This window comes from Oncorhynchus masou, chromosome 12, assembly GCF_036934945.1.
Source record: "Oncorhynchus masou masou isolate Uvic2021 chromosome 12, UVic_Omas_1.1, whole genome shotgun sequence".
Taxonomy (NCBI): Eukaryota; Metazoa; Chordata; class Actinopteri; order Salmoniformes; family Salmonidae; genus Oncorhynchus; species Oncorhynchus masou.
Window position 1 is genome coordinate 58,168,452 of NC_088223.1, and position 19,456 is coordinate 58,187,907.

The following is a 19,456-nucleotide window of genomic DNA, read 5'->3' on the forward strand; positions in this document are numbered from 1 at the left end:
GCTGAATTCAATAAAGTATTTCAGTTATGTTATGGGCTTTTACAGTCAGTTATATTTAGTTACTGCCACTGGTCACTCTGTGCTCATGCCATATGTTCAAAGGATATGATGGGGAGTAAGGCCATAAAAACAAATATCTAAATGAATTAACATATCTAGAGACTGGTGTAGTATGTTTTATCCAAATTACTTTTTCATTTTGTTTTAGTTTGTAGCTATCCTTTGTGGGATCGCGAGATGAGGAGACCCAGGGCTGTCCAAAAAAAAAGGTTAGCTGTCAAATGTATGGAACGCCGTTTGGTTCTAAAAGAACGTGGTCAAATCGCAATCTTTTTAATGCTACGCGTGAAAAGTAAGCAGGTGCAGGCGCGAAGTTAACGTGTTCTCGTACTAAGTTAACGCCTACCCGCGTCAAATAAGCACGTGCAAATGTGCTTGCAGGCGGTCTCACGTGCTAAATAAACGACTGTAAGCAGTCCTGCACACGTCAAATCAACGCCTACAGCTGCTAAATATAGACCTGCACACGGTGGCGGATTTAGGTATAGGTACCATAGCACGCACATTTGAACGTCTCGTCACCGTGTGGGACTGTTGGTCAATTAACCTTGTCGGAGTGGGCGCCCTGATTCTAGTTTGTGAGCTCGGCAAGAAGGTTTCCCACTCAGAAGTACTAGATGGGGTGGGGTGTAGGTTGACCTCAGGTCTCCCCACTGGAACCCCGATGTAGAGGGAGCGGGGGAATCTATCAAATAGCGCACCTCTAACTTTGTACAGTACTAATGCAATTAGTAAAAACAGTCACACTATGAAATGCTACCAAATAAACCACAATTAATTCATAATACGGTGAATATATAGTTTCACAGCCATATTGTTGCATTTTTTCTGGCTTGTGTGAAATCGTTAAGAATAATATAAAACCAGTCTGCTGGTCTTGACTCTTGGTTGACAGTATTGGGGGATGGGTAATGTATTGATGCTGTAGTGCCACATCAACACAAATGAATAATAAAAGGTCTAAGCCATCAGGTGCCCAGTTTAGGAAAAAGAGTAAAGAAGAAGAGCAATGTGCATAAGACAAAAGGCATGCCATCTCTTTATGAGTCAAATTGTTTATTTCACCAGGTAGGCTAGTTGAGAACAAGTTCTCATTTGCAACTGTGACCTGGCCAAGATAAAGCAAAGCAGTTCAACACATACAACAACAGAGTTACACATGGAATAAACAAACATACAATCAATAATACATTAGGAAAAAGTATATATACAGTGTGTGCAAGTGAGGTAAGAAAAGGGAGGTAAGGCAATAAAATAGGCCATAGTGGTGAGGTAGTTACGATATAGAAATAATAATATTATGCATGTAATGAAATAGGGTAGTATAACACATGTGTTTTAGCCTACGTTGCTTGCTATGTTATTACACATGGGGCAACAATATTTAGTTTACTTAACATTGGCTATATGTTCGCCCAGGGAGCCATACAAGCTAGAACCGCCAATGCCTACACGCAACTTACCGTGTTCTTTAATATGCTGATTTTACCAGCCAATTTCCTAGCTCCTCCTTTCAACCACATTTCAGAGTTTAAAGGAACTTTATTTTCCACTGCAAGCAGAATATGGACCTTCCCAATATAACGGTTTTGTCTTTGAAAATTGTTATAACAGTGTTCAATTCTCGGGCCGACTCTTTTCTCTGTATATATCAATGATGTTGCTCTTGCTGAGGGCGATTCCCTGATCCACCTCGACACAGACGACACCATTCTGTATACTTCTGGCCCTTCCTTGGACACTGTGCTATCTAACCTCCAAACGAGCTTCAATGGCATACAACACTCCTTCCGTGGCCTCCAACTGCTCTTAAACGCTAGTAAAACCAAATGCATGCTTTTCAACCGTTCGCTGCCTGCACCCGCACGCCCGACTAGCATCACCACCCTGGATGGTTCCGATCTAGAATATGTGGACATCTATAAGTACCTGGGTGTCTGGCTAGACTGTAAACTCTCCTTCCAGACTCATATCAAACATCTCCAATCTAAAATCAAATCTAGAGTGGGCTTTCTATTCCGCAACAAAGCCTCCTTCACTCACGCCGCCAAACTTACCCTAGTAAAACTGACTATCCTACCGATCCTCGACTTCGGCGATGTCATCTACAAAATAGCTTCCAATACTCTACTCAGCAAACTGGATGCAGTTTATCACAGTGCCATCCGTTTTGTTACTAAAGCACCTTATACCACCCACCACTGCGATCTGTATGCTCTAGTCGGCTGGTCCTCGCTACATATTCATCGCCAGACCCACTGGCTCCAGGTCATCTACAAGTCCATGCTAGGTAAAGCTCCGCCTTATCTCAGTTCACTGGTCACGATGGCAACACCCACCCGTAGCACGCGCTCCAGCAGGTGTATCTCACTGACCATCCCTAAAGCCAACACCTCATTTGGCCGCCTTTCCTTCCAGTTCTCTGCTGCCTGTGACTGGAACGAATTGCAAAAATCGCTGAAGTTGGAGACTTTTATCTCCCTCGCCAACTTTAAACATCTGCTATCTGAGCAGCTAAACGATCGCTGCAGCTGTACATAGTCCATCAGTATATAGCCCACCCAATTTACCTACCTCATCCCCATACTGTTTTTATTTATTTACTTTTCTGCTCTTTTGCACACCAGTATCTCTACCTGCACATGACCATTTGATCATTTATCACTCCAGTGTTAATCTGCCAAATTGTAATTATTCGCCTACCTCCTCATGCCTTTTTCACACACTGTATATAGACTCTTTTTTATTTTTTCTACTATGTTATTGATTTGTTTATTGTTTACTCCATGTGTAACTTTGTGTTGTTGTCTGTTCACACTGCTATGCTTTATCTTGGTCAGGTCGCAGTTGTAAATGAGAACTTGTTCTCAACTAGTCTACCTTGTTAAATAAAGGTGAAATAAAATAAAAAATAACGGAATCATAATGTTAATCAGCTAGTTTACAGTGGAAGGGTCTGTTACTCATCACTGGCTATCCATGAGTTTCCCATGTCCCATGATGCCTTACGCGAATTATGGATGTTATTTCCGGTTTGACATAAAGAAACGGTTTCTTCATTCATTCATGAAGAGCTTGCCAAACTAATAATGATGTGGGAACACAACCTGATGGAGAACAAAAGGGGTAATATTAGCTTACCTTTACCCTCCGTAATTGATGGTTGGGAAGATGACGTGAAGAAGTGGCCTCGTATCACGTACGGTAGCGTACGTACGTACTTTGTTGAATCCGCAGCTTGCGATGGTAAGGCGATGAGCAACTTAAAAAGTTTAGAGGTGTAACGGCTAGCTAGTTAGCGGTGGTGCGCGCTAAATAGCGGTTCAATCGGTGAGTCACTTGCTCTGAGACCTTGAAGTAGTGGTTCCCCTTGCAAGGGCCGGGGCTTTTGTGGAGCGATGGGTAACGCTGCTTCGTGGGTGACTTGTTGATGTGTGCAGAGGGTTCCCTGGTTCGCGCCTGGGTATGGGTGAGGGGACTGTCTAAAGTTATACTGTTACAGAGGCGTACCAATACCTACAAAGTCAGTCGGGTGTTATTGAAGGATATTGAAGACAACCTTGTCTACCTAAAAAGCAGATATAGAGCCGAGTCAGAGCCTGCATGCATCTCATCACAAGGCGTGGGTAAAAGCTTCAACGACAGGTGTCATACAGGCAGCGGGTTGCTCATGTATTGCAGGGCCAGGACGCTCTTGTAGTCATGCTGCAGCAATTCTGTGGAGGGTCAGTAAAGTAATGACCAAAAATGACATGAAAGTGCAGGACAACAGATACTCCAGGAGAGGTTTGAGAAACACTGGGTTAGATAATAACTCAAAATATTTTCTTCAATGTTGATTGAGAGTGCAATCGGGCAAGGCAAAACAGGAATGGTATGCACGAATGTTCAAAGGAAGTGGAACTCAGGTGTGAGGAAGAATGTAGGGCTGAGGAAGGTGAAACACATTCATTTTAAACACCACAGACCACACCACACATATCCAGGCCCATCAACATCGCCACAGGACGGTTCCACAACCTCCCCCTGACTCTTCAGGAACCATGCAGAGTTCACAAGCCACATCAACTCCTCAGTAATAGCCCCACTATTTTGGCTCCAGACAAATGGTCTTCTTTAGCTAAGTTACAGAGCAGATGTAGACAGCAGCAGCAAGTCAGGCCCAAGCCAACATGATTCAGCCTACACAAACATACTGAACACAGCACAACACTAACCTGTAGGAAGTGCACAATGTTTTATTAGGCCTACATCAAATGATCCCCCGTACAAGCAGCTACATGATGGAAGAAACCAAGATCCAAAGTGCTTCACAGCTATGGCATGATGCTAGGAAGCTGCGTCTAACAGCCGGCACAGCGAAACGAGTACCCAAACGAAACACCACAGATCCCCAAAAAATGTGTGAATGAGCATTTGTACCAAACCTTCACTGGCAATACAGCAACAAAGCATGGCAAAGAAAATTAGGTCAATGTCATCACACTCCTGGAGGCATGTTGTGGAGAGCAGAGGCCTGGTGGTGCACCCTGACCATCCTTGGTTGGGAGCCAGCCCAGATGGGATCCTTGATGCAACACAGCTCCTTGAGATCAAGTGCTCCTTCAAGAGTTCCACATCTCTGACAGAATTTCTGAGTCGGCCAAATGTTGACATCAAAAGCTTGGATAATGGACAGTACCTAATTCGTTATTATGGAGAAAATGGATACTTGCTCTGAGACCTTGAAGTAGTGGTTCCCCTTGCACAGTGGCTTTTATGGAGCGATGGGTAACGATGCTTCATGGGTGACTGTTGTTTAGTTTTTCAGCACCTACTGTGGACGTATTCCATAGCTGCTTTCACTTTGTCCACAGTGGGGGGTCATCACCTTCAGAGCATCTCTTACAATCAGGTTGATTGTGTGGGCAAGACAAGGATGATGGGTCCATTTAAAAAAGTAATGGCTTTGGTTATTTTAGCTGCATTGTCGCTAACACAACAGGCCACTTTTCCATATACTTGCCATTCTCTGGCCACTCTCAACAGTTGCTCTGCCAAGTTCTCTGAGGTGTGTCTGTCGCTGAACTCAAAGTAGTACAGAAGACAGCTAGACATAAAAAAAATCTTCAATGAAGTGACATGTAAGACGTGGTTACCCTTGATGTCCAGCAGTCAGTGGTAAGGCAAACTGCAGTAGCTTTTTGGATTCTTTCCCACACTAAAGCCCGTGTGCTCTCATACAGTTGTGGAATAAGTGATTTTGAAAGGGTTTTCCTGCTTGGAATTGTGTACATTGGAATTAGACTATGGCTATAATTTATAAAACCTCTTTCTCCACAATCGAAAATGGCTGGAAATCGGTGGCAATCATTTTAGCAAATGCAATATCAATTTGGCCTTGTTTTGCTACAGACATAGACTTTCGCAAAAAAACTGGTCCATAGAAGACTGTGTTGCTGTGGGTCGCGGAGTAGGCCTACTTGACTGAGTGGATACATCTCCACGTGTGGAGGTGCTGGCTCCACCACTATCACTAGCAAGCCGGCTAGTTTCTCGAAGCTCCGCTACAGCTAGCTTCACAGTTGGGTGCACAGTTCGCATATGCCGGTGTAGGTTGTGCGTAGAACCGGCTTTATATGAGATTTTGTTTTGGCAAATTCTACACTGTGCTCTAACATTGTCTACATTATTAAATTGCATCCAAATGGCACTGTGCTTCCGACTCCTTTTCCAGCTATTGTTTTCACCGCTGTCATTCCTCTCTCTCCTCGGCTTCTATGTGCGTGTGAGTGAGTTGGCTCGGCCCTCCCTCACGCATCTTTGGATCGTTGGTTGACACTGAGTGTCTGATTGGACAGGAACAACACGTGACGCTGTTAGTCTGAGCTGACAGAACGAATGTGTGAGCGCTTGAGCATTTAGCCCAATATTATATTATTTTTTAGTTCCTTGAATTAGTTCATCATATTCATTGAAATCTTTTGATTATTCATATCTTAATTTGTGTATATTTTTCTCAATAGATTCGGGTTCTTCTGATATGTGAGCCGGCTCCAAACGTTCACCTTCAAGAGCCGGCTCTTAGAGCCAACTCATTCGTGAACGACCCACCACTATTAGACATGGTGTCTATTTGCTAGAAATAAGCTCTCCTCTCAGGTTTACAAGAGCTGTACAAATGTATGTTGTCAATTTTAGGGACCAAACTAATAGGCAGAGTTTGAGAGAATCTTGTACACCTTAAGACGCGTTATTTCTCGTTCCACGTGAATACGGACATTATCAATGCGTTGTGTGCGAGTGACCTGCTCATTTGTCAACTGGCATTGCTTGCATGTAAATGCTGATAAGACCAAGCGCACCTCTAGTAAGTCCCTAATTGTGAAGCCACGGTCCCCCATCACCTCATCTCCAGCACGCAAAATGGTCGAGAAACCCATAAAACTCTGTGTTATGAACTTATCGCTACATTTCCCACCATAAGCCTCTGTAGCACTAGATATTTTACAGTATTACTGGCATAGTAGTGACTGTAAGATTCAGTTTTTGAGTCCAGATGTTTAGCCTTCTGCAAAACACTTAATGTGCAGTCAATAACACAAGTTGTTTTTGAAAAATTCTCCTGAAAAACTCGTGGCAGCCTTTATCATCTCACGAGGCAGCCATGGAATGAGATCCTTGGTGTGCTCAGTAATGCTCAGCAATGACATCTATCTATTTTCAATATTTTACTGACCTGACCGGGTGACCTTTTGAAGCGTCTTGCTAAATCCGCTATAACAAAGTTTCAAGTATCAACAGAATTTGGTCTACAACCGGCATTGCTGATGATGCGGGGAAAAACCTTGTAAGCAAGACACAAGAGTTGAATTCTTGTAGTGAAAACACTGTGTACAGCAGACAGTCTGCATCATCTTTCAATGTAAGCGCCAAGCACACATGGGTTAGACAACGGATACTCCAAAAACATCCTGCTCAAAATCCTGGTAGTTGTTGATTTTTGGACTATGTTGTCTATATTTTGCTTTATCATTGACTAAAGGAAGACAAGCTACCTAAATGTGACTTATCGGATAGTGTTGAAGCAGGACATGTTTTTGAGTTACGTTTTTAGCCAAAAGCCTTGTATTTAAGCAAAACAAGAGCTGAAGGTAGGCAATTTCTTTAGCCGGACTGGCTGTCATTTCAATGCTAGCGGTAGCCGCGCTAGCTCGCGATTAGCATGAAGACACTGAAAAGCTCACATAAAGCAAATTTGGCTAGTGACAACCTTGTAAAACCTTTGCTAACATCTACAACAGGTCAGCTTTAGAACAGATTAGACTTTAATATGCAAGTTCACTTCGTTTTTGGAATATCTACATTCCATCTAAGCTTATTAGGGTAAAATAACAACTTCAGGCATATACCCAGTATTGTAAGTACTGCTTCAAAGGAATAGGATTTCCATTCTTTTCGCTTTATTATCACACAATTGTCTTGCAGAAGGGAACCATGAAGAGGAGCTTGGAGTGGGCAAGGGAGAGGCTGATAAAGCAGCAAAGACCTGATTCATCAAGTATCACAGTTAATTCCGGTGATTCTCACCTGGTTGGCATGCACAACACCGCAAGGTATGCAACATTAAGCCCAATCAAATATCCAATGTTATTAAAACATGTATCCCAATCTACGGTCAAGCAACGTTTAATGTCAGTTGTGTTAATGTTATGAACTACGAACAATCTATGGTTCTTGGAGTCAATCAATTGAAAGCGACTAGAATTAGAAATGATTTTAAAATCACTGTGCCAGTAATGATTACAAAAAAAGTGATCTGCTCTTATGGTGGTTTACATTTTTTCAAACACTTCAATCCGACACTCTTCATGTTTGACGTCAGGCAAAACTTCTTCAGACACTTTAGGATGGAGTGTCGCTGGTTGTTATGATTGCTGTGTCTCTGTGGGTGTGTACCAAGAAAGGACGTTAGAAGTTTGGTCCCCATGATATCAAAGCTTCTTACCATCTCCACTACAGCCCAGTCGATATAGATTTTAAAAACTGGAACAATAGATATCGTGTAGCACATGGTAGAAAATTCACTGGACCAACTCCTATCCAATGCCTATTGTCCCAACAAATTTGTCAATTCTGCATTTTACATATGTCAGAGTGCATTTTCTTTTATACCTCTGCTTTCAACACCATCCTGACCCACAAACTTGTTAGCAGACTCAGGCCTCTGGGTGTAAACCCTGTAAAAACAAATTCATTTTTTTATATACATATTACAAGAATATATATCTCCAGAATGGACCCAACATCTAAACATGCTGACAACACTACCATGGTACACCTGATCACGAGTACATGAAGGAGCTGTGGGACCTGACATAATGATGATAGGATAACAGCCTCAGTGTAAGCAAAGTAGATGGTGAGACTGAAAGACCATTCTCCCATATACACGATACATTGACATGGAGATGATCAGCAGCTTCAAGTTCCTGGGCACCCTGATATATCCTTTTCACCCTTAGTCACTTCACTCAAAAAGTCCGACCAGTGCTTCTCCGCTACCCTCATCAACTTGCTGCACCACGAACTATGTACCAACTACAGCAGGTGTGGGTAATTCCAGTCCTCGAGGGCCTGATTGGCGTCAGTTTTGCCACAGCCCCAGCTAACACAACTGACTTCAATAATCACCTAATCATGATCTTCAGTTTAGAATGCAATTTGATTAATCAGCTGTGTTTGGTAGGGATGGAGAAAGAGTGTGACACCAATCAGGCCCTCGAGGACTGGAGTTGCCCACCGATGAACCACAGGGTCTGTTTTTATTGCCATAACACATGTAAATTAAATGTTGTCCATATTTACTGTAAGATTTATGGTAACATTGCACATATTGTAATATTATAGCCCCTTGACATTCATGACTTAACTACTTTGCATAATGACCAGTCTCCCCACTCTACTAAGAAATCACACATTTATTAAAATATTAAAGCTGCATTATGTATTACTGTCCAATTTATTCTGGTTGGTTGTTTTTGAAAACTTTCACTACACAACTTTTTTTTGCTGATGGCCAATCTTGTCAGAAACATTCATAATATCAATCATTTTGGCACACATCACCAATTAATATTGGCTGCGGTATTGTCCGGGGGTGTCCTCGGATGGGGCCACAGTGTCTCCTGACCCCTCCTGTCTCAGCCTCCAGTATTTATGCTGCAGTAGTTTATGTGTCGGGGGGCTAGGGTCAGTTTGTTATATCTGGAGTACTTCTCCAGTCCTATTCGGTGTCCTGTGTGAATTTAAGTGTGCTCTCTCTAATTCTCTCTTTCTCTCTTTCTTTCTCTCTCTCAGAGGACTTGAGCCCTAGGACCATGCCTCAGGACTACCTGACATGATGACTCCTTGCTGTCCCCAGTCCACCTGGCCGTGCTGCTGCTCCAGTTTCAACTGTTCTGCCTTATTATTATTGGACCATGCTGGTCATTTATGAACATTTGATCATCTTGGCCATGTTCTGTTATAATCTCCACCCGGCACAGCCAGAAGAGGACTGGCCACCCCACATAGCCTGGTTCCTCTCTAGGTTTCTTCCTAGGTTTTGGCCTTTCTAGGGAGTTTTTCCTAGCAACCGTGCTTCTACACTTGCATTGCTTGCTGTTTGGGGTTTTAGGCTGGGTTTCTGTACAGCACTTTGAGATATCAGCTGATGTACGAAGGGCTATATAAATAAATTTGATTTTATTTTATTCCGAACTTACTAGGTGGTCATGCAATAAACGTTTTGGATAATTCCCCTTAAATGAATTCCCTTTAAATCAAATGTTATTTGTCACATGCGCTGAATACAACAAGTGTTGACCTTGGAGTGAAATGCTTACTTACAAGCCCTTAACCAACAATGTAGTTAAGAAAAATACCAAAAAATAAAATAACAATAATAATTAGAGCAGCAGTAAAATAACAATAGCGAGGCTATATACAGGGGTACCGGCACAGAGTCAATGTACTGGGGCACCGGTTAGTTGAGGTAATATATACATGTAGGTAGAGATAAAGTGATATTAAAGTGACTATGCATAGATAATAACAAAGTAGTAGCAGCAGCAGAAAAGAGAGAGGGGGGGGTCAATGTAAATAGTCTGGGTAGCCGTTTGATTAGGGGTAGAAGCTGTTTAGAAGCCTCTTGGACCTAGACTTGGTGCCCCGGTACCACTTGCCGTGCGGTAGCAGGGAGAACAGTCTATGACTTGATTGGCTGGAGTCTTGGACAATGACACCAAATGTTGGTGACTGTAGAATTCAACTCTCCGTTTCCTCCCTGAAGGCTGCGTAGGGTTGGGTGAATTGGTAGCCTTAAAACAATGCTGCATGTATCTGCTTCCGGGAAGATCCTGGTAGACTTATTCTCTTGTTTGTGTAAGAACTGGCTGTGGCTCCACTGGCAATCCCAGCCTAGGAATGGCTGAAGCCACCGAAGTGAAAAGGAGAACCTTCTCTAGGGTCAAAGGGTATGTGTTTCCCTCTGAAAAAAGAAGGGAAAGGGAGGGGGGACATTAAAGTCCATAAGTAACACTTATTGGAGAACACGATACAGGGGCAAAAACAGAGTGAACCTTGCTACTCACTAACTTCAGCAGTGTTTGGAGGTCAATGCTTAAAAATAGGCATTCAAAATAACAAAGCTCAGATACTTCCCTCAATTTACCTGTAAAAATGTTACAAGACGACGCTGTTCACTGCGGCTATGGCCGGGGTTTGCGGCTAAGGAACATTAGCAAACGAACTAGTAACTAATTTAGCAATCCAGCCATGTAAATACCAGTATTCCTTTAAAAAATATATATATATATATATTACTAGCTACATATATAAAATACTCCCTTGGCCTAATCAGACTTACAATATCAGCGACACATAAAGTCAGGCCTAAGTTAATTGCACTGCTGTCTCAGCGTCTGAGCCTCCAACAACAGCTGCATAGCCATGAACAGATCTGTCCTCTGTGTTTAGCTAGCTGATCAACTTTATGATGAAGTAATAATAATAATTATGGCAAACTAGTTCATAGTCACGTGACTGCGGCATACAATAGCTGTAGCATCAGAAGAGGCATTCGGGAAGTTAGAGGGACATAAATTGGGTTACTTACATTATGTCTACCACTGCTCCTTGTATAATGTACATTTCCTAAAGCATTATGATGACTCAGCAACACAGTGGTAGGGATTCATTGATCTGGGTTTGAGAGTGTATAGAGAGTGCAAAAAGAAAAAAGAAAAGCGGATGGCTTGACCGTGTTTCAATTAGTGTAAATCAATGATGACCGCATGAGTCATTGTTAGAGAAATTTATAGAAGTGCCAGAAGAGAACCACCGAATGTCTACGCGCTGCACTCTCTAGATTCGCCATAAAGTCAAACCACACTGCAGCATGGATTATCAGCAACCCTTCTGCAATCCGGTAACAATTCTACTTTGACATTATTTACATGTACTTTTCAGGCACCATTATGTGTGAGTTTTGGGAGTCATTTTGATACTTCTTTTTGGTGTAATGTTCCACAATATTTTTCTATTCTGGACCCACAGATTTTCCTCTAGCCCAGCATGCACTAGCACATCCGATGCAACTAAAATCAGGTGCAATGGGTCTGTTAGTGATGCATTTAGTGGACTAGAATAAAAATGGGTTCCCCAGGAACAGGACTGAAAAACATTGAATAGGTCTGTCTATCATATCCACCTTTGACACTTAAAAACTTAAGTGATTGATATAATTAATGAAAGAAGGTAAGAAGAAAGGAAACTATAACCTTTTAGGGTGGGTTGCACCAACATGGTTTTAATTCATCTATGATTAGAGCTAATCTAGGTTTTGTAAATCTAGGTTTACAATTAATCCGAGATGTGTGGCACCACTTCATTTTAAATCTGGCTCAGTAAATCTATAATTAACGGTTTTAAACTATGATTAGTGACGTGTTGCACCAATATATGAGTTTTTTCTTGAGTTGAAACGAAGTAGCTAGCCTACTTGACAAATGAGGCCACAAAATTGCTGCTCCTTGATAAAATAATAACAATGTAACGTTTGAACTATTGCAACTGCATCGTGAAAGGATCTCATGGGTTGGCTGATTTTTAAATATATTTATTTACAAGTACTAGACATATAACTAATTCGTTAGCTACTGTAGCTAGCTAGTTTATAAACAAAGCTAGCTAGCATTAAATATAATGTATTATTGTCATTACTTATTTTGGCATGTATTATTTGTCAGCTACACACCTGATCATGGCTTGTTCAAGTTGTTCACATTTCTCCGCTTATGAAAACCTCGTCGGAACTGATGGAGAAATTTAGTAATGTACTGGAGGATAAAAATACAGACAACACGACTGTCAAAAATGAGGAAGACACCTGGGCCATTTTATGCGACAGATTTAATGGATCGACACGGATATAAGAAAAAAGGAACCCAAATCAAATTAAGGTGTGCTGGAAAAACGGAAAGCGAAAGCAAAAAAAAGTATGCAGCAGAGGCGAGTGCTATTTCAGACCGGAGGGGGCCTCCGTCCAAGGGAATTGATCCTCTCCCAGAAGATTTGAGAGATGATTCCCCAGCAGTTTGCCCCTCTCCTTAACCCTTATGATGACGACGGACAACTCGGCCCACCAATATTTAGTAAACATAAATAACTAGTAAATATCAATGACTATAATGCACATTAAAACTAACTTACAATGTTAATTAACACAATCATCGCGGGATGAACGGTGTCAGCCACTGGTAACGTGTGGGTGCTTTATATGCGCTACAGTCAATTATGATTGCATGTATACTTATATTAAATATAACAGGAATATGTTAGTTCATGTAGAGACAAACTATTATGCTTATTTTTTTATCATAAAGTTAATTTCCGATCATCTCGATTTAGCAAACTAGCTGACTAGCTAACATTAGCCAGCTAGCTTTATGGGTGTTGTGACATGCGTATGAAATTGTAATTTTGGTTGTTTAATGTTTTAGGGACTCCTGAAACAACCAGCAAACCAGGCTGTCGTAATGTGAATCAGTGGATGTAAAGAATCTAGCTAGCTAAAGCATTTACTGCAAATTGAATGTACAATTTTGGAAGCTTGCCTTGCTGATATTTGCCAGGCAATGCAGAAAGATGAAGTAACGTAGTTATTATGTTCTTGCTTATTGTGCAGTGGAGGATACAAATACCCGTATTGTAATCTGTACATTTAATATATTCACTGATCATGTATTCTACCTTGGCAAATAAAGGTGCAGTTCAGGTATGAGTGTCTGAGATTATTTCAGTCATATCCAATACCAGGAGTATCAAATTCCAGTGTTTGAATGATGCTGTGTCTGAATTACAATTATACACTTCAGCGGTGTTTACCAATCTTGGTCCTGGGACAGTGGTTACACATGGTTCCCTACGACTAGAAAAATAATTTAACTACTTAAAGGCTGATTTGTAATTCATATATATATATTTAAACAGTACACTACACTTCCTATGCATCATGTAAATACTCTAAAACCAGTTAATCGCAATATCTAATGCCCTTCATTTGCATTGATCTGATTAACACAGGATAGGTTCAGTATTTCAACCAGTAGAGAATGTGAAACTCTTTATTGAAAGAAGTTCATTATCCAAGTGTTATAAATACATACATTATAAATATAATTATAATATTGTAAATTCAAGTTCAATCTGTTTTTCAATGCACATCTGTTGTGCATTATAAAAACACGAAGAAAGGAGGTGAGAGGTGTAAGAACATAGGAGCAGGGAAGGGAGCATGCAATTTATGAATCACAGTGCTCCCCAAATATTCTCTCAGTTCATCACAATTGCATAATTGCGTCTAGTCAGCCCGAAGTTTATCTTAAAAGCGGGTGAGGTGGCTGATGGGACTGGGGGGGTGGCATCCTCTCTCACATCAAAACATATCTAAGGACGAGCGACAGATGGAGAAAGAGCATGTTTAAGCCTTGTGTTTTTATTCTAACATTGTTCGTCATAATCAGGAGGTGAAATGCTAAACTGACCTTGGATCATTAACTCTGGGACTACAGCATCTCTTTCTGTTTTTCAATGTAAAGCATCTCTTTAATAAATGTTCCTGTTGACCTGACCAAGTAATCTCTCACCTCTGATCATGCTGTGCCCTCTATGTTTTATTTTTTATTTAACCAGGTAGGCATGCTAGTTGAGAACACGTTCTCATTTACAACTGCGACCTGGCCAAGATAAAGCAAAGCAGTGCGACAAAAACAACAACACAGAGTTACACATGGAATAAACAAACATACAGTCAATAATACAATAGAAAAGTCTACATAAATTGTGTGCAAATGAGGTAAGATAAGGGAGGTAAGGCAATAAATAGGCCATAGTGGAAAAGTAATTTCAATATAGCAATTAAACACTGGAATGACAGATGTGCAGAAGATGAATGTGCAAGTAGAGATAATGAGGTGCAATAGAGCAAAATAAATAACAGTATGGGGATGAGGTAGTTGGATGGGCTATTTACAGATGGGCTATGTACAGGTGCAGTGATCTGTGAGCTGCTCCTACAGCTGGTGCTTAAAGTTAGTGAGGAAGATATGAGTCTCCAGCTTCAGTGATTTTTGCAGTTCGTTCCAGTCATTGGCAGCAGAGAACTGGAAGGAAAGGCGGCCAACGAGGAATTGTCTTTGGGGGTGACCAGTGAAATATACCTGCTGGAGCGTGTGCTGCGGGTGGATGTTGCTATGGTGACCATTGAGCTGAGATAAGGCGGGACTTTACCTAGCAAAGACTTGTAGATGTCCTGGAGCCAGTGGGTTTGGCAACAAGTATGAAGCGAGGGCCAGCCAACGAGAGCGTACAGGTCGCAGTGGTGGGTAGTATATGGGGCTTTGATGACGAAAGAGATGGCACTGTGATAGACTGCATCCAATTTGTTGAGTAGAGTGTTGGAGGCTATTTTGTAAATGACATCGGCGAAGACAAGGATCAGTAGGATCGTCAGTTTTACGAGGGTATGTTTGGCAGCATGAGTGAAGGATGCTTTGTTGCGATATAGGAAGCCGGTTCTAGATTTAATTTTGGATTGGAGTTGCTTCATGTGAGTCTGGAAGCAGAGGTTACAGTCTAACCAGACACCTAGGTATTTGTAGTTGTCCACATATTCTAATCAGAACCGTCCAGAGTAGTGATGCAAGACGGGCGGGCAGCAATCAGTTGAAAAGCATGCATTTAGTTTTACTTGCATTTAAGAGCAGTTGGAGGCCACGGAAGGAGAGTGGTATGGCATTGAAGCTTGTCTGGAGGTTAGTTAACACAGTGTCCAAAGAAGGGCCAGAAGTATACAGAATTGTGTCGTCTGCGTAGAGGTGGATCAGAGAATCACTATCAGCAAGAGAGATCATTGATGTATACAGAGAAGAAAGTCGACCTTAGAAAGGCAGGGTCGGATAGATATAGGTCTGTAGCAGTTTGGGTCTAGAGTGTCTCCCCCTTTGAAGAGGGGGATGACCGGGACAGCTTTCCAATCTATGGGTATCTCAGACGATACGAAAGAGTGGTTGAACAGGCTAGTCATAGGGGTTGCAACAATTCCGGCAGATAATTTTAGAAAGAGAGGGTCCAGATTGTCTAGCCTGGCTAATTTGTAGTGATCCAGATTTTGCAGCTCTTTCACAACATCAGCTATCTGAATTTTGATGAAGGAGCAATGGGGGATGCTTGGGCGAGTTGCTGTGGGAGGTGCAGGGCTGTTGACCGGGGTAGGGGTAACCAGGTGGAAAGCATGGCCAGCTGTTGAAAAATGCTTGTTTAAATTTTCAATTATCGTGGATTTATCGATGGTGACAGTGTTTCCTAGCCTCAGTGCAGTGGACAGCTGGTGCTCTTATTCTCCATGGACTTTACAGTGTCCCAGAACCTTTTTGAGTTTGTGCTACAGGATGCAAATTTCTGTTTGAAAAAGCTAGCCTTTGCTTTCCTAACTGCCTGTGTATAAAGGTTCCTAACTTCCCTGAAAAGTTGCATATCAAGGGGGCTATTCGATGCTAATGCAGTACGCCACAGGATGTTTTTGTGCTGGTCAAGGGCAGTCAGGTCTGGAGTAAACCAAGGGCTATATCTGTTCCTGGTTCTACATTTTTATGTTGCAGTTCAGATGCGGGAGGGCTTCAGCGACACAGCTTACATTGCACCTGTACATAACCCATCTGTAAACAGGCCATTATCTACCTACCTCATTCCAATACTGTATTTATTTATTTATCTTGCTCCTTTGCAACCCAGTATCTCTACTTGCACATTCATCTTTTGCACATCTACCATTCCAGTGTTTAATTGCTATATTGTAATTACTTCACCACCATGGCCTATTTATTGCCTTCACTCCCTTATCTTACCTCATTTGCACTCACTGTATATAGACTTTTTGTTTTCTTTGTTCTACTGAATTATTGACTATGTTTTGTTTATTCCATGTGTAACTCTTTGTTGTTGTATTGTGTCGAATTGCTTGTTCTCAACTAGCCTACCTGATTAAATAAAGGTGAAATAAAATAAAAACACAAATATAGGCGAGGCTGTGGCTCATTAAGCCAGGGAGTGCTTGGGGATAAAGGAGGAAGCAGCCTGCATAAAGGGGCAGAGAATGGAGAGAGAAATGTGTGATATGTCGAGTGGGAGAAGAGAGAACAGTGGCTGTGAGATTACCTGTTGTGACCCGGACTGTTGGATTACCCCCTTTGTGTACCAAACCGGATTGTCTGAGGGTCCGAGTTTTAGGATTACCCCTGGAGAATGGAACGGACAACGAGCAAGTAATTGATGAATTCCCCTTCTTCACCCGTGTACAAAAATCCCTAATAAACTCCCAATGTGTGTTCTAGTTGTGCGACTGGTGGATGTTTTGTTATTGAACTTGGTGACGTGGAAACCCCACACCCTTGAGCCTGCTACACAAGTTTATGAGTTAATCCATGTTGGTGCAACCCACCTTAGATTGTTACAGGTTACAAAATGCTTGATGTAGCCATTGTGAACATTTAAAGTTTTCAACTAAGTCTATTGCAAAGTCCCTAACCTTATCAGGCAGACTACCTAGCTACTAGCTGGTGAAAGAGATGAGACACCCAGCCTGGTCAAGTGTTGTTTCTTTGCTTCATGTCCTAGAGTGTGCCATTCACTGGCTGTATCCAGGGAGCTCTGCATGAGGGGAAGACCATCACTGTGACAGGGAGAGTCCTGCCAAATGCCAAGAGGTAGACCTACCTAGTAGTGCATCTCTTTTTCACTAGGACAGCCATGTCTTTTTTAGCTCAGTCTTGTCACTCACTATCAGCACAGAAGGGATCTTGTTAAACCTAATTACTTTAAAATATGGCCCCATTTCTTCTCTCTAGGTTTCATGTGAATTTGCAATGTGGCTCAAAAGAAAAACCTGACGTAGCCCTCCACTTCAACCCCCGATATGATGAATCCAGACAACATGTGGCCTGCAACACCATGCTGAGCTCTAAGTGGGGCCCAGAGGAGCGTAAATATTATATACCCATGACCCAGGAGGAAAGATTTACCCTCCTGTTCCTGGTCAACCGAGATACATATTCGGTCAGTAGACTTTTATCACTTATACTTAGGCTACACATTTTTGTTTTACTGTCAACTTATTGAATTGTATCAATATTCTAGAGCAAAAAAGATTCAAACCATTATTTTTTTCTCCATGTGCCATTGATTTCTTGTCTCTCCTAAATCCGGTCTTATCCCAGGTGATTGTGAATGGTGCCCACTTCATGGAGTACCTGCACCGGATGTCAATCACCCAAGTGGACACCATCTTCGTGTATGGGGATGTGGAGATCGAATCCATTGCCTTCTCCAACTCTGCAGTGAGTATCTGACAGGTCCTCCGTTTGGGAGAGTACTGTACATCTTTGCAGTATTCTAGAGAAACTATTATGCATATTTTTTTATCATAAAGTTAATTTCCGAAAATCTCGAATAAGCTAGCTAACATTAGTCAGCTAGCTTTGTGTTGTGACATGCGTATGAAATTGTAATTCTGGTTTAATGTCTTAGGGACTCCTGAAACAACCAGCAAACCAGGCTGTCGTAATGTGAATCATTGGATGTAAAGAATCTAGTTCGTGTGGGATCCTGTATTTTACATTATAGCTATTAGCATATATATGATTAAATATTATCTGATGTTGGTTGTGTGAGGTGTCTGCATTTGTGCACTGGAGCCTCATTATGAGATTAAACAACTGCTTGCTACTTGCCTGTTTGTGTGTGACAAGAACTGAGTAACATGGTGTGACCTGCATGTTGCAAAACTGTAGATAACAGCCAGCAGATGCTTTGTCCTTGTGTTTGTATGTAACAATATTGAGCACATGGTGTGACTTGCTGTATCTTACAAAGTTGTGATAGGGAGGGGTGGTCATCACGAGGTTTAACTGAGATGGAAAAATACTGAACAACACAATAGCAGGAACTGAGCAACTGTTATAACTAGGGGGTGATACCAGAACAGTAGGAATTTATACATCGACGGAGGGAGGACTCCAAGACGCGCCAAGAGGCGGGGACCCGCCTGAGCGCCTGCGATAAGCTGGGCAACTTTCAACCATGCCCAGCCTCTACTGTGATAGACAGTTCCAACCCGTCTGTTGGCCTATCACAGTATAAGAACAACTGTTTACGTACATCCTGTCAGTTCTCTGTTCTGTCCTACGTGGTATTACAGTGAGCCCGTATATACGAAAGTTGCATTTGCCATTTATTACTTAGCTAATACAAAATACATAGTATACAATCGGTGACTCAGTGTTATATTTATCCTGTTACCAGATTCGAATTTACGCAACTCAAACACTAGCTAAAGCATTTACTGCAAATTGAATGTACAATTTTGGAAGCTTGCCTTGCTGATATTTCCCATACAATACAGAATATGAAGTAACGTAGTTATGTTCTTGCTTATTGTGCAGTGGAGGATACAAATACCTGTATGGCTGTGTAGCTAGTTATTTAGCTGATCTGTGTATGGACCCAAACAATTGGTATACATATTAGTTCAGAACCTAACTATGAACCTCAGCTGTCATAGCCAGTTGTCATTCAGACGGGTTTGAAGTTGATATTTTAATGAAGCCTGTGGATTGAGTAGAATATAATAGAACTTTGTGCCAAGGATGCAAGTCATATATACATGGAGTTATTACCATGCATGAGATCCATCCCCACACTGTAGCCTGTAAATTTAATATATTCACTGATCATGTATTCTACCTTGGCAAATAAAGGTGCAGTTCAGGTATGAATGTCTGAGATTATTTCAGTCATATCGAATTACAGTCTTTGAATG

At 41.7% G+C, this 19,456-nt stretch overlaps 1 protein-coding gene and 3 long non-coding RNA genes across 4 annotated transcripts; 3 read left to right on the top strand and 1 right to left on the bottom strand.

Annotated features, from left to right (window-relative positions):
• Nucleotides 1-6,998: 6,998 nt before the first annotated feature.
• Nucleotides 6,999-9,848, top strand: LOC135550497 (uncharacterized). Its single transcript, XR_010457117.1, has 3 exons — nt 6,999-7,193; nt 7,528-7,655; nt 9,400-9,848. It is a non-coding gene; the product is annotated as an uncharacterized LOC135550497 (long non-coding RNA).
• On the bottom strand, nt 7,649-12,426 carry LOC135550496 (uncharacterized). The gene is made up of 3 exons (XR_010457116.1): nt 12,338-12,426; nt 8,215-10,570; nt 7,649-7,984 (listed from the first exon to the last, which is right to left on the bottom strand). It is a non-coding gene; the product is annotated as an uncharacterized LOC135550496 (long non-coding RNA).
• LOC135550495 (galectin-9-like) lies at nt 11,398-18,759 on the top strand. Its single transcript, XM_064981370.1, has 5 exons — nt 11,398-11,509; nt 17,257-17,345; nt 17,487-17,694; nt 17,856-17,975; nt 18,166-18,759. Exons 1-5 carry the CDS (start codon nt 11,480-11,482, stop codon nt 18,205-18,207), a joined length of 489 nt encoding a protein of 162 aa, XP_064837442.1. The 5' UTR covers nt 11,398-11,479; the 3' UTR covers nt 18,208-18,759.
• LOC135550498 (uncharacterized) lies at nt 12,613-13,360 on the top strand. Its single transcript, XR_010457118.1, has 2 exons — nt 12,613-12,839; nt 13,083-13,360. It is a non-coding gene; the product is annotated as an uncharacterized LOC135550498 (long non-coding RNA).
• Nucleotides 18,760-19,456: the final 697 nt, after the last annotated feature.